The sequence below is a fragment of the Rhododendron vialii genome, chromosome 4a, assembly GCF_030253575.1.
Source record: "Rhododendron vialii isolate Sample 1 chromosome 4a, ASM3025357v1".
NCBI lineage: Eukaryota > Viridiplantae > Streptophyta > Magnoliopsida > Ericales > Ericaceae > Rhododendron > Rhododendron vialii.
In genome coordinates, this window is record NC_080560.1 from 41,160,226 (window position 1) to 41,173,476 (window position 13,251).

At 38.2% G+C, this 13,251-nt stretch overlaps 3 protein-coding genes and 1 long non-coding RNA gene across 4 annotated transcripts; all 4 read left to right on the forward strand.

Annotated features, from left to right (window-relative positions):
* The first annotated feature begins 459 nt into the window (after positions 1-459).
* On the forward strand, positions 460-1,056 carry LOC131324043 (uncharacterized). Its single transcript, XM_058355870.1, has one exon. The coding sequence runs from the start codon at positions 460-462 to the stop codon at positions 1,054-1,056; it is 597 nt and encodes a 198-aa protein (XP_058211853.1).
* An 895-nt stretch (positions 1,057-1,951) lies between these two features.
* Positions 1,952-3,269, forward strand: LOC131322107 (uncharacterized). The gene is made up of 2 exons (XR_009198696.1): positions 1,952-2,649; positions 2,764-3,269. It is a non-coding gene; the product is annotated as an uncharacterized LOC131322107 (long non-coding RNA).
* A 1,282-nt stretch (positions 3,270-4,551) lies between these two features.
* LOC131324044 (transcription termination factor MTERF15, mitochondrial-like) lies at positions 4,552-6,753 on the forward strand. The gene is made up of 4 exons (XM_058355871.1): positions 4,552-5,693; positions 5,908-6,045; positions 6,583-6,620; positions 6,707-6,753. Exons 1-4 carry the CDS (start codon positions 4,552-4,554, stop codon positions 6,751-6,753), a joined length of 1,365 nt encoding a protein of 454 aa, XP_058211854.1.
* Positions 6,754-7,784: 1,031 nt separating this feature from the next.
* LOC131322097 (transcription termination factor MTERF8, chloroplastic-like) lies at positions 7,785-13,150 on the forward strand. The gene is made up of 2 exons (XM_058353252.1): positions 7,785-11,220; positions 12,599-13,150. The coding sequence occupies exon 1, from the start codon at positions 8,006-8,008 to the stop codon at positions 9,152-9,154; it is 1,149 nt and encodes a 382-aa protein (XP_058209235.1). The 5' UTR covers positions 7,785-8,005; the 3' UTR covers positions 9,155-11,220; positions 12,599-13,150.
* The last annotated feature ends 101 nt before the right edge of the window (positions 13,151-13,251 follow it).

Sequence of the window (13,251 nt, forward strand, 5' to 3'; positions counted from 1 at the left end):
GACCGTGTTTTAGGGCTTTATGAACTGCCATTGGCAATGTGAGAGAGATCAAAGAGTGTTCACGAGAGGTGGGGGCAAAAGGATTTCAATTTTGTGAAGTTTTCCTATAGGCTGTACAGATCAAGTAAGTCCCCAATCCGTTGACTGAATCCCATCAATGTGTATCAATGTCTATTTCAATCTGCAAAACGTTACACCAAGTAAGGTCTTACATCAGGAATTCACCAACCCATTACATCTGCTTCACTCAAATCCAGTCCTTTTCATCACCTCTCGCATCCGTCAATCAAACACCAAATCAACACTCATTCACTGTCTATTACCTCATAAACTCATGTGGGTTTCCTCTTGAAAAGGCTACAACAGCATCAAAGCAGATGAATTTCAAAACCCCAGAAAAGCCCGACTCTGTTATCGCATTCTTGTGTAACCATGGCTTCACCAAAACCCAAGCCTTAAATGTCATCAGAAAGGTCCCCAGTCATTGTGTCCAATCCAGAGAAAACCCTTTTGCCCAAACTCGAATTTTTCAAATCTAAAGGCTTTTCAAGCACAGATGTAGTCAAAATAATGTCCCTAACGCCAAAACTTCTTAAAAGAAGCTTAGAAAACCAAATCATCCCATCTTTCGAGTTCGTTAAGAATTTGATTGGATCGAAGGAGAGAGCTTTATCTACTATTAAACGCTCAGCTGGTCCGCTTTTGGTTGATCTCGAGAGTCGTATGGCACCCAATGTTGACACTCTGCGGGAGGTCGATGTGCTAGATGCAAAAATTGCATTCTTGTTGACATACCAACCTAGAGTATTCACTTCGAGTCGTGAGAGATTTAGCGAGATTGTGGTGGAGGTAAAAGGAATGGGTTTTAACCCTATGAGAAAGTCCTTTGTTGTAGCAGTTCAAGCATTGAGCTCAATGAGTAAGCCTGTGTGGGAGAAGAAGATTCAGGTTTATAAGAAGTGGGGTTTGTCTATGGATGAAATTCTTGGGGCTTTTGGGAAGCATCCGTGGTTTATGTTGGCATCCGAGGAAAAGATCACAAGAATTGGTCAATAAAATGGGTTTAGAATCTTCGTGTGTTTCAAAAAGGCCACAACTCTTATCATCGAGCTTCAAGAAGAGGATTTTTCCAAGGTGTTTGGTTTATCAAGCATTGCAAGCAAAAGGTTTGAACAAGAAACCAAAAATTAGCTTTAATGCCATGATGGAGTCTCCTGAAAAGCGGTTCATAGAGAAGGTTGTGGAGCTGGCTAAGGAAGAAGCTCCAGAGCTATTGAAGTTGTACAAGGAAAATTTGGCACTTGCAAATTAATTAGGATATGGACATGAGACCACAATGGAGTCATTAATATACCAGCTGGTCATGCAATTGTCCCGTTATTTTGCTAAGGAAGAAGCTCCTGAGCTATTGATTATGTACGAGGAAAAGTTGGCAATTGCAAGATAATTAGGGTATGGGCATGAGGGAGAATGGACTGGTTAGTACATTACCTGGACATGCAATTGTCCTATTATTTGCTTCCTTTCATTTAACTTGTGCTTGTTGAAGTGTCTCTTTGGGCAAGTGAAATTTATTATCTATAAGACTATAACTATAAGCAGGTATGCTTTATCCATTTTCATTCTGTTGAATGGAATTGGAAGTTCCACGTTGCCACTCTAGTTCTTTGTCACAGTGTAACGGTTGGGCCTGATGCATTGATCATCACCCGCTCATCCGGGTAAGTTGGCCCTGGTGAGTGTTGCCTAACATGCAACTATTTAGTTGTTCAATTTGGTCATTTTGCTCATAAGGTCATCTTGATTTATTTAGAAAACAAAGGATGAATCTACTTTCTCATCAAATAGATAGGATTTATTGTCTTTTGTTCAGAGCATACTTAATGGAATTCTTCTTTCATAACAACTTTGAGATCGCTGTGCAACTCAAGTTTCACTCCGTTTGCTACTGGCTTCACAACTCTGAGATTGCTGTGCAAATCAAGTTTCACTCCGTTTGCTACTGGCTTCTAAGTTGATGTTGCGGAATATCGTGAATTATGTGATGCAACTTGTGAGGGATAATTTTGTTTCATACTATTTTTTAATGCATGCTAAATTGGTTATTTTTTCATTCTTTATTTGATCAAATGTGTTTGAAGATGGAGGATTACAAGCAATCTAAATGATTAGTTTGTGAGATGAGAGATCCCGACTATGAAGCCCATGCACATGTATGAGTATGTGTACTGGTACGACAGGGGTACGTCGGCATGGTATTATGGTAAAACTTAGAAAATAGGTATCACTATGGGTGGAGTGTGTTTGTAAAATATATAATTTTATAATTTAGTCGTATACCATGCATTAGTGAAAGATTGTGGGTATGCGTTTCCTGTGCTGTGTACACATACTGACTTATCAAGCAAAGTTCCGGGTACCCGATTGATCTGGGTGGGAGTATGTCATGGCTTTTGAGATGCTTGTACTTGATAGGTTCCCGATCTCTTGTCCTTATATCGCTGCTTTTAGGTTCCACTTGGACTCTTCTGTGCCGTTTCTTTATCAACAAATGAGCCTCTTGGATAATGAACGCTGGGGATAATGTTCCAGTAAACCGTATCTTGTGGAGTATTGACTATGACAGTAGATATAATTTTGATTAATAAGGTCCATTACTATTACGCATTTGTTAATGGACGTTTGTCATTATTTGCGGCAAGTTGGTGCTGCCTGCTTTTTATCTATGAATTGTTGAAAAGCTGAGAATTTGTAGTACTGCAGCAAATAACCCAGTGAGCTTTGAGAAGAGGATTGTTCCGAGTTGTTTGGCTTAGAAACCAAACATTAGCTTTAACTTGATGCTGGAGTCTCAAGAAAAGTTATTCACAAAGAAGTTTGTGAACTGGACTTAAAGAAGCAGCTCCTGAGCTATTAAGGATATAATGACGATATGGACATGAGAAATTGCCACGGTTTCAGTCAGTTAGTTCGTGGTATCAAGATTCTGGGTATTGTCAAACTGCAAGGCGTCTTTGGTTGATGAAAGAAGCAGAGGGTGGTAAGACGACTTGGTGATGCAGTCGGGATCATGGTTGCTTTCTTTGAAAGAGTACCTGTTTATTTGTTTGTGTCTGAAGTCTGTGTTTCTTTATAAGACCTTATGATATTTGAGGAGAGAATTTTCTGGAGACGAGAGTTAATGAACTTTAGCTGTGCCTTTTGTATTTGATGTGTATGTTCAAAAACCAAGTTGTAATTGTGCTTCTTAACTTGATGATTTTCCGACACTGCGGTTTGGTGGACTATCTTTAGGGCTGCTAAACGAACCAATGTACTCGAGTCTAAGCTCGTGTTCGATCGTTAAAAGCTTGTTCAAGATTGGTTTGCTGCCTGAACAAATCAAGTTTGAACATTTTTTTGAAACTCGTGAAGATTTCAAGCCAACCATAAACAAGTTGCTACTCGACTCGTTCAGCTTAGTAGGTATAAAAAAATTTAAGCTACTTGAGATCGACTTGTGTTTGGCTTGATTGAAGATTGTTTGAGATTCGCTCATCTCATAAACAAACTAAGTTCGAACATATTTTTGAAGCTTGTTAAGCTATCAAACCAAACTTAATCAAATACTACCTGCTTGGGTCGTTTGACTTGTTTATCACCCCTAACTATCTTGACTATCGTTGCATATCGAACTCGCTTTTATCAAAACCTAAGTCATCAATTTGTTGAAGCTGTCCTATTTGCTGTCATAAAATAGTTTTGGAATAGGATCCTCTGTCTATATGGGGTACAATTTTGATCGTTTTTGGGTTTTTCCCGGGACTATTTTGATGATAAAGAACATTCATATTTTAAAGCTCAGTGAAAAACATGCCAAAAATCGCGATGATCAGATACCGTTGATATGGTTTCGGAAAACATTTATTTTGAACAGAAAAATATATTACAACACCAGATTAGATTGGAACTCATTCAATCCATTCAATCCATTCAATCCATTTATCTTAAGACAAATATGTTACAAAATCATTTCAATTCTGATCGATGTTTTTGACAACTAAATAGTCTTGAAAAGAACCCAAAAACGATTAAAATTGGACCGTCTAGTCTAGTTCATATAACGGACGTGAAAGTATCCTATTCCCTTACTTAAAAAAATGATGACAGAATACTTACTTTTCTCTTGACAAATGACGGTTCAAGACGTCTTTGGATAATTAATATCGGTTAAGTACATTTTCAGCAATAATAAATGTTCTCAGATATCCTTGGCGAGTATTAATTATTGACTTGACGGGTATTAATTATCGAAACAAGTAGTTGACTGTTATTTTCCCCAAACTTTTCTCTCACAATCCACATTCTGTTTTAGGGCTTCTCAATTTCAAGATTCACAGGCGCCCTACATTCATGTATTTACGGGTAGTGTTTGTTTAGGGATTTGTTGATTTGCTTCCGAACGAGAGGGAGCCGAGGAGGGTTCGCGAGGAAAAAAGGATGGTCCAGAAGATTTCCCTCTGCTGATCGCGTAAGTATATCCTCATCTTTATCTTTGGTTAAATTTCATCAATGTGTAATTTAATCTGCAAAGCTTTGCACCGAGTCAAGTCTACTATTAGGAATTCGCCAACCCATTATTACATCTGCTTCACTCAAATCCAGTCCTTTTCATCATCTTTCGCGTCCATTGATCAAACAAAAAATCAACACTCATTCACAGTCAATTACCTCATAAACTCATGTGGGTTTCCTCTAGAAAAGGCCATAACAACATCAAAGAAAATCAGTTTCGAAACCCCAGAAAAACCCGACTCTGTAATTGCATTTTTATGTAGCCATGGCTTCACCAAAACCCAGGCCTCAAATGTCATTTTTAAGTACCCCAGAATCCTTTCTTCCAAACCAGAAAAAACCCTTTTGCCGAAACTCGAATTTTTCAAATCTAAAGGCTTTTCAAGCACAAATGTTGTCAAAATACTGTCAACGACGCCGGAACTTCTTCAAAGAAGCTTACAGAACCAAATCATCCCATCTTTCGAGTTCGTTAAGAATTTGATTGGATCGGAGGAGAGAACGTTATCTGCTATTAAACAATTTGCTGGGCGGCCGCTTTTGGTTGATTTTGAGTCTCGGATGTTACCCAATGTTGACATTCTCCGGGAGGTAGGTGTGCCAGATGCAAAAGTCGCATTCTTGTTGACGTGCCAACCTAGAGCATTCAAGACGAGTTGTGAGAGATTTAGACAGATTGTGGAGGAGGTAAAGGGAATGGGTTTTAACCCTATGAGAGTGACCTTTGTTATAGCAGTTCAAGCATTGAGTTCAATGAGTAAACCTGTGTGGGAGAAGAAGATTGAGGTTTATAAAAAGTGGGGTTTGTCCGAGGATGAGATTCTTGTGGCTTTTGGGAAGTATCCGTGGTTCATGATGGTGTCCGAGGACAAGATCACGAGGATAATGGACTTTTTGGTCAATAAAATGGGTCTAGATTCTTCGTATGTTTTAAAGAGGCCACAACTCCTATCAATGAGCTTTGAGAAGAGGATTGTGCCGAGGTGTTTGGTTTATCAAGCATTGCAAGCAAAAGGTCTGATTAAGAGACCAAATATTAGTCTTACGATGCTGAGGTCTACAGAAATGTGGTTTGTACAGAAGTTTGTGAATTTGGCTAAGGAAGAAGCTCCTGACATATTGAAATTGTACGAGGAAAAGTTGGCAATAGCAAGATAATTAGGACACGAGCATGAGATGAGAATGGACCAGCGAATACATTAACTGGACATGCACTTGTCCTGTTATTTGCTTCCTTAAATTTAACTTGAGCACGTTGAATTTTCTCCTTCCGCATACGGTTGGACAAGTTAAATTTATTGTCTGCAAGCAAGTTTAAGATATCTGTTTTCATTCTGTTGAAGGGAACTGAAGGTTCCAGATTGCCACACCGAGTTCAGTATGTATAGCTTACCAAGTTTTTGTTTTTGAGGGACTTGGAAAGAACACTAATATTTGCTTGAACAGGCACGAGGAAGAATCTTGCGTGCTATTGAAGCTGTATCAGGAAAGGTTGGTTGTTGCAATTAGTTAGATGTTGGGGTGCTGATTGGTTAGTGATGTCCTGTGTTAATACAAACTCGAATCAACTTGTTTTGGACACAATGAGATACATCGAATCAACTTGTTTTGAACACAATGGGGCAATCCTTGGAAATTCTCTGTTTGTAACCGAGTTTGAGTAATCTTTTTGTCTTCCAATGAATGGAAATGGAAGTTCAATACTCCTATTTGCCGAAATCAAGTAACCTTCGGATACTCCTTGCTGGGAAGGTATTACCAATGATATGTTTTGTCTTAGTCTCTTAGATCTACTTATGATTTGTTAACTTTGGAAGACAATAACCAGCCCAACTGCGCATGGATTTGCAAATTGAAATAATCACAAAGGCTAAAAGGGTATCTTTGGACCTGTCTTCCTGGAAATTTTTATTAAGAGAGAGCATTAAGGTGCCTAACATGGCCCATTTGTATGAGGAAGATTTAAACCATCTCTTCTGAGCTTGTGTTTGCAACAAAGATATCCGGATTAACTTTAGGAATATGCAGGTTCTCCAGAGTAATTAGATTAAGCAATGGGTTGATTGGTATGTGAACAATCTCAAGGACAATATAAGTCTCATGTTAATATTGGTTGAGACATTTTATTTACTGTTATCATCTGCCATATTAGGAAATCTAGGAATCAGAAAGTTTTTCAGAGTTGTAGCTGCGATATGAGTACTTTAATGTCTATATTCTTAAAGTGGATTTATTGTCTTTCATTGAGAGCATACTCAATGACATTGTCCTTCCATAACAACTCTGACAAGTGAGATTGCTGTGCATTGAAGCTTCACTCCATTTGGTATTGCCTTCTACGTTTATGTTGGGGAATATGGTGAATTCTATGATGCAAAACCACAACGGTGAAAATGCAAAATCCCAAAAGAAAGCTCCCAAACAGCGGCTAAATGAGTTCATAATCGATTAAAAGACTCCTAGATCCTTATCTTTTTGCTTTGGCTAATCAAAATGGATAAAACTTACTAGCTGGACATATGTTCGCGGTAGTCTGTGAACCTCCACAATGCAATTTTGCCTTTTAGAGTTTGGACGTTTGGGAAGTAAATTTCAGAATGTATTCTTGAAGAATTTACACTCCACAGAACAGTGGAAACATAATTTGAAAATCCCCCCACAATAAAGTTTTGCATTCTCATTTCGTATATGATCAATGCATTGGACGGACCTTTGTAGGGTCCTGTGGGGGCACGGCTTTCCCTCGATTCTGCAAAATTATAGTATTAACATTTTAAAAAATTTTAGTTGTATCCTATACATTTATGATGATTTTCTAATAAAATAACTCTAAATTCCCTTTGAGAGGATAATTTTTTTGAACTATGTAAAATTTTCCCACCGTGTTTTTTTGCAAACGCATCATCTTTCTGCTAATAATAAGATAATTTTACATGTATATAGTCACCAATTCACGTATTATTTTATTGCTTAAAACACATTCATTAAGAAATTACTCATTCCGTTACAATTTAAGTATCCACTATGGTTCTAAATGTCATTTTAATGGCTTATATCTCTCAACATATATTATATTTTATATTTTTAAAATCATTGTCTTACAGAAATAATTGAAATTTATCAAATAAAATTTATATTGTATATTTTTAACAATATACATTAAAAAATATAAGTAATTGAATGCGGTAGACACTTAAATATAAATGTCCGGGTTAAAAGTTCACTGTTTCGTGTAAACCCGCCAAGGCAAATTTCCGAATTCGTTCACAACCATGATAGGGTTTAGGGATTCTTTCAATTCCTTCCGAAGTTGTTTTCTGCTGCGAGGAGACTGGAGTGATGGTTAGGGTTTGATGGGTTCACAAGAGATGGGGGTTTTAAGCAACGAAAGGTTTCTGAAGTTGTGATCTACAGACGAGTAAGTCCCCAATCCTTTGACCAAATTCCAATAATGTCTATCTCAATCTGCAAAACGTTACACAAATTAAGGTCTTCCATCGGGAATTCTCCAACCCACCCTCTCTTCTTCAGTCACATCCGCCCCTTTTCGTCATCTCTCGCACCCGTCGATCAAACACCAAATCAACACTCATTCACAGTCAATTACCTCATAAACTCATGTGGGTTTACTCTGGAAAAGGCTATAGCAGCATCAAAGTACACCAATTTCAAAACTTCAGAAAAACCCGACTCTGTTATCGCATTCTTGTGTTACCACGGCTTCACCAAAACCCAAGCCTCAAATCTCATTAAGAAGTTACCTCTAGTCCTCTTGTCCAATCCGGATAAAACCCTTTTGCCTAAACTTGAATTTTTCAATTCTAAAGGCTTTTCAAGCACAGATGTAGTCAAAATACTGTCCCGAACGCCAAAGCTTCTTCTAAGAAGCTTAGACAACCAAATCATCCCAACTCTCGAGTTCTTTAAGAATTTGTTTGGTTCGGAGGAGAGAGCGTTATCTGCTATTAAACGCTTTTCTGGGCCGCTTTTGGTTGACTCTCGTATGACACCCAATGTTGAAATTCTGCGGGAGGTCAATGTGCCAGATGCAAAAATCACATACTTGTTGACGTACCAACCTAGAATATTCATGTCAAGTCGTGAGAGACTTAGACAGATTGTGGAGGAGGTAAAGGGAATGGGTTTTAACCCTCTGAGAGTGACCTTTATTTTAGCAGTTCACGCATTGAGCTCAATGAGTAAACCCGCATGGGAGAACAAGATTCAGGTTTATAAGAAGTGGGGTCTCTCCAAGGATGAGATACTTCTGGCTTTCAGGAAGTATCCGTTGTTCGTGATGGTGTCTGAGGACAAGATCATGAGAGTGATGGACTTTTTGGTCAATAAAATGGGTCTAGATTCTTCGTTTGTTTTAAAAATGCCACTAGTCGTAGCACTGAGCTTCGAGAAGAGGATTGTACCGAGGTGTTTGGTTTATCAAGCATTGCAAGCAAAAGGTCTAATCAAGAAACCAAAATTTAGCCTTGAGATGCTGAAGTCTACTGAGATGTCGTTCGTACAGAAGGTTGTGAACTTGGCTAAGGAAGAAGCTCCTGAGCTATTGAAGTTGTACGAGGAAAAGTTGGCACTTGCAAGGTAATTAGGTAATTAGGATGTGGGAAGGAGTTGGATGACACGAGAATGGACTGGTTAATACATAAATTGAAATGCAATTGTCCTGTTATTTGCTTCCTTATATTTAAATTGTGGTTGTGGAACTCTCTCCTTTTGCATATGATTGGGCGAGTGAAATTTATTTTCTGAAAGCGAGTTTGAGTTATCCTTCTTCATTCTATTGAATGGAAGTGGAAGTTCCACATTGCTACACTGAGTTCTTTGTCACCTTGTAATGGTTGAGGCCTGAAGAAGTGTCCCATCTCCAGCCCACCCAGGTAACTTGGACCTGGACTTTTTTCACTACTTATTTTTGTGGATGATGTAGATTTCATATTTGGTGATAGTGATGTCTAACATACAACAATTTAAATGTTCAATTTGTTCTCATCAAATAGAGTGGATTTGTAGTCTTTATTTGTCCCTTCATTACAACTCTGAGACTGCTGTGAAATGTGAATTGAAGTTTCACTCTATCAGCTATGGGCTTCTCAATATATGTTTCAGTCTTTCAGAATATGATTATTTATGGGATACAACTTGTCACTTGTGTTTGATAACTTTGTTTCAGACTTTTTTTAAAGCATCCAAATGAGCCTCTTGGATAATGAAATCTGGAAATAATGTACCAGTAAACCATATCTTGAGACGTAATAAATATTTATAGAGTTTGTCCCACATTGGTTAATTACACCATATCTTGAGACGTAATAAATATTTATAGAGTTTGTTCCACATTGATTAATTACATCCTCCAAAACTAGTATAAGGCTAGGCGGCCTCTCTACTAGTTGCCAATTGGTTTTGAGTCGGATACTTTAACATGGTTTCAGTATTTGGCTTTAGGAGGCTTTTGGACAAGACTTTCTTGGTTGATTGCCCCATTGTTTATGCTTTAAGCGCACCTTCTTCGTTGTCATCCCTATGTTCTGGACGCTTTGTGTATGTCTCCATGGGCGGGTTAGGGGTTGCACGTGCAGGGGAGTGTTAAAGCTTGTTCCACATTGATAAATTACAACCTCCCGAACTAGTATATGAACCTAGGCGGCCTCTTCATTGCAAATTGGTTTTGAGTTTGATGCTTTAACCACTATGATAGTTGACATAATTTTGATTAGTAAGGCCTGTTTCTACTATGCATTTGTTAATGGAAGCTTGACATTGTTTGAGTCAAGTTGCGGCTGCTTTTATTTATGAATTGTTGAAAAGTTGAGAATATTCAGTACTGGAGCAAAGAACCCAGTAAAGGCCATTACTCTTCTGCTGATCTGTAAGTAGCCTCGTCTTTGGCTAAATTTTAACAATGTCTAATTCAATCTGCAAAATGTTATACCAAGTCAAGTCCTCTATCAGATATTCACCAACTCATCATCTTTCATCAGCTCTCGCATCCATCGATCAAACACCAAATAAAACTCATTCTCAGTCAATTACCTCATAAACTCATTGTGTTTGCTCTAGGAAAGGCTATAAAAGTGTCTAAGCAAATCAATTTCGAAACCCCAGAATAGCCCGACTCTGTTATTGCATTCTTCTGTAACCATGGCTTCACCAAAACCCAAGCCTCATATTGTCCTTGAAGTCCCTCAAATCCTTTCTAGTACCCTCAAATCTCATTGTATGCAGAAGGCCTGATTAAGAAAACCAATACTGGCTTGAAGATGATGCTACAGTCTCCTGAAAAGTTGTTCATATTGAAGTTTGTGAACTGTACTAAAGAAGTAGCTCCTGAGCTATTGAAGTTGTGCAAGGAAAAATTGGCACTTACAAAATGGTTAAGATATGGACATGAGATAAGAATGGAGTGGTTAATTGAAATACCTGCTCAACAATTGTTATGCTATTTTGCTGCCTCGCGTTTAGCTTGTGGGTGTTGAATTTATAGCGTTTTGATGTGTATGGGTAAAAGATTGAAATTTATTGTCGGTAAGCAAGTTCTATCTATCAGTTTTCATTCCTATGAAGGGTCTGGAAGTTCCACATGGCTAACACTGAATTCTCTTTCGCTTTGTAACGGTTGAGGCTTGATGCAATGCACCGTCATCTTTTCATGTGAGTAGCTTTGTCTTTGTAATTTTCACTCTTATTTTGTTTTTATGACTGATTCTAGAATTGGTGGTATTCGTTTCCAATCTGCTCATTTTGCTGATGGTGTCAAATTTTTTTCGTTGCAACAACACAGGTATGTGTGCCTTTCTCATTCATTGTTTTTCGTTAAAAAGCATGGTCAAATAGGTTTGTTCTCTCTCTGTGTTGTGAAATTTAGGTTTCACTATCCCATTGGCTTCCAAGTTCATTTTTGACCAGGAGATGCAGTAGTTAAAAGAGCGGATAGGATGGCTTTGGGTAGCAATGCTACGGGGAGGGGTAGACCTAAATTGACATTAGATGCTGTGGTGCCCAAAGATATGAATATAATGAGTTTGTGTGAACAAGTGGCCTTAGATAGAGCTCAAAGGAGGAAAATGATTTATGTAGCTGACCCCAAGTGATTGGGAGATAAGGCTCGGTTGGTTTGGTTTATGGTGCATACTGTGAATTTTCTGCACTGTGTTCTATTTCTGCTGGATGATTTTGGTTATACTTCCTGTAGTTTAGGGACTATCAAGTATGACTGACTCTTTAAGCATGCTTTAGATCATGATAATGGTGGACTTTTTTGTCAGTAAAATGGTTTAGGACTCTTAATTTGTTGCAAAATGGTGAGGATTTTTTACTCAAAGCTTGGGGTATAGAGTATTGTTTCATTGGGTATGGTAACTAATATGGTTTACCAAGTTTTGTTTTCGGGGGTCTTGTTAATAACACTGAAATTAGCTTGAACACGAGGAAGAAACTCTGTGAGGATTTTTAACACTGTAATACGAACCTGAATCGTCTGTTTTGAGCACAATGGGGCAGTCATTTGAAATTTTCTGTTTGTAAATAAGTTTAAGTTTTTTTTCCGATGAACGAAAGGGAAGTTCCACATTGCTGAAATCAATTAACTGTTGAACACTCCTTGCTCAAAGGTATTACCAATGATATGTCCAGTGTTAAATCTGCTTATGATTTGTCAACTTCAGAAGACAATAACCAGACCTACTGGGCTTGGATTGGGAAATTGAAATCATCAAAATAACTGAAAGGGTTTCTTTGGATTGGTTTGGTTGGTACAGAATAGTCTCAAGGACAATTCTAAAGTATCATGATAATATTCCTGGGAACATTTTATTTACTGTCATCATCGGGCATTTTGAAATTGTTGGAATAGGTAAGGCTTTGAGAATTCTAGCGGTGATATGACTACTTATTGTCTAGTATCTTTTGTTTTTGAACGGCTTTAGTGTCTAGTATCTTAAAGTATATGTCAATGAAGTCAAGGAGGCTTTTAATCTGCATATTCCTACTGGAAGCAGAAGCATTAGACTAAAAAAATGGTCTTTTACAGTTGGTTTGCTCAAGCAGAATACATATGGCAGTGCCATGGAGATTGGTTCGGGGGAGGTTTCAGATGAGGCGGTATTGACTGGCTACTTCGGACGCTTGGCTGATAGCTCTCTTTTTGATGCAGAATTATGGGGCATCCTCAAGGGGCTTACCTTTTTGTAGCAGCAAGATTGGAAAAATTGTGGAAATAGAGTCTGATTGCATTATGGCTGTGACTATAGAGGCTGATGGATCCTCTGAAAACTCTCCGCCGTAGGAACATATTGAAGAACGTCAAGCACTACAGATGAAGTCCCAGAGTTACACATTTTGACATGGTTTAAGGTTGCCAGCAAGTTGGAGACAAACTTGGCTAGATGATGGGTGCAGCTCAAGACCTTCGAATTGTGCCGATCAAAGGCCCCAGTTGATGTTATGAGATTCCTGGTGATGCAGTTGGATAGAATTTAAAAGACTTCAAGCTTAGTTTGTTTTGATTTTCGTATTAACAAAAAAAATGATCGTCTCTTTGTAATGGTTGAGCACAGATAGTGTATACCATCATCTTTTCATCTGAGGTAACTTGGCCGGTTTTTTTTTTTTTTTCACTCCTTGTTCTTTTCAGCTAACGTAGAGCTTGGATTTGTTGCCGACCCCAATGGAGGATAATATGAT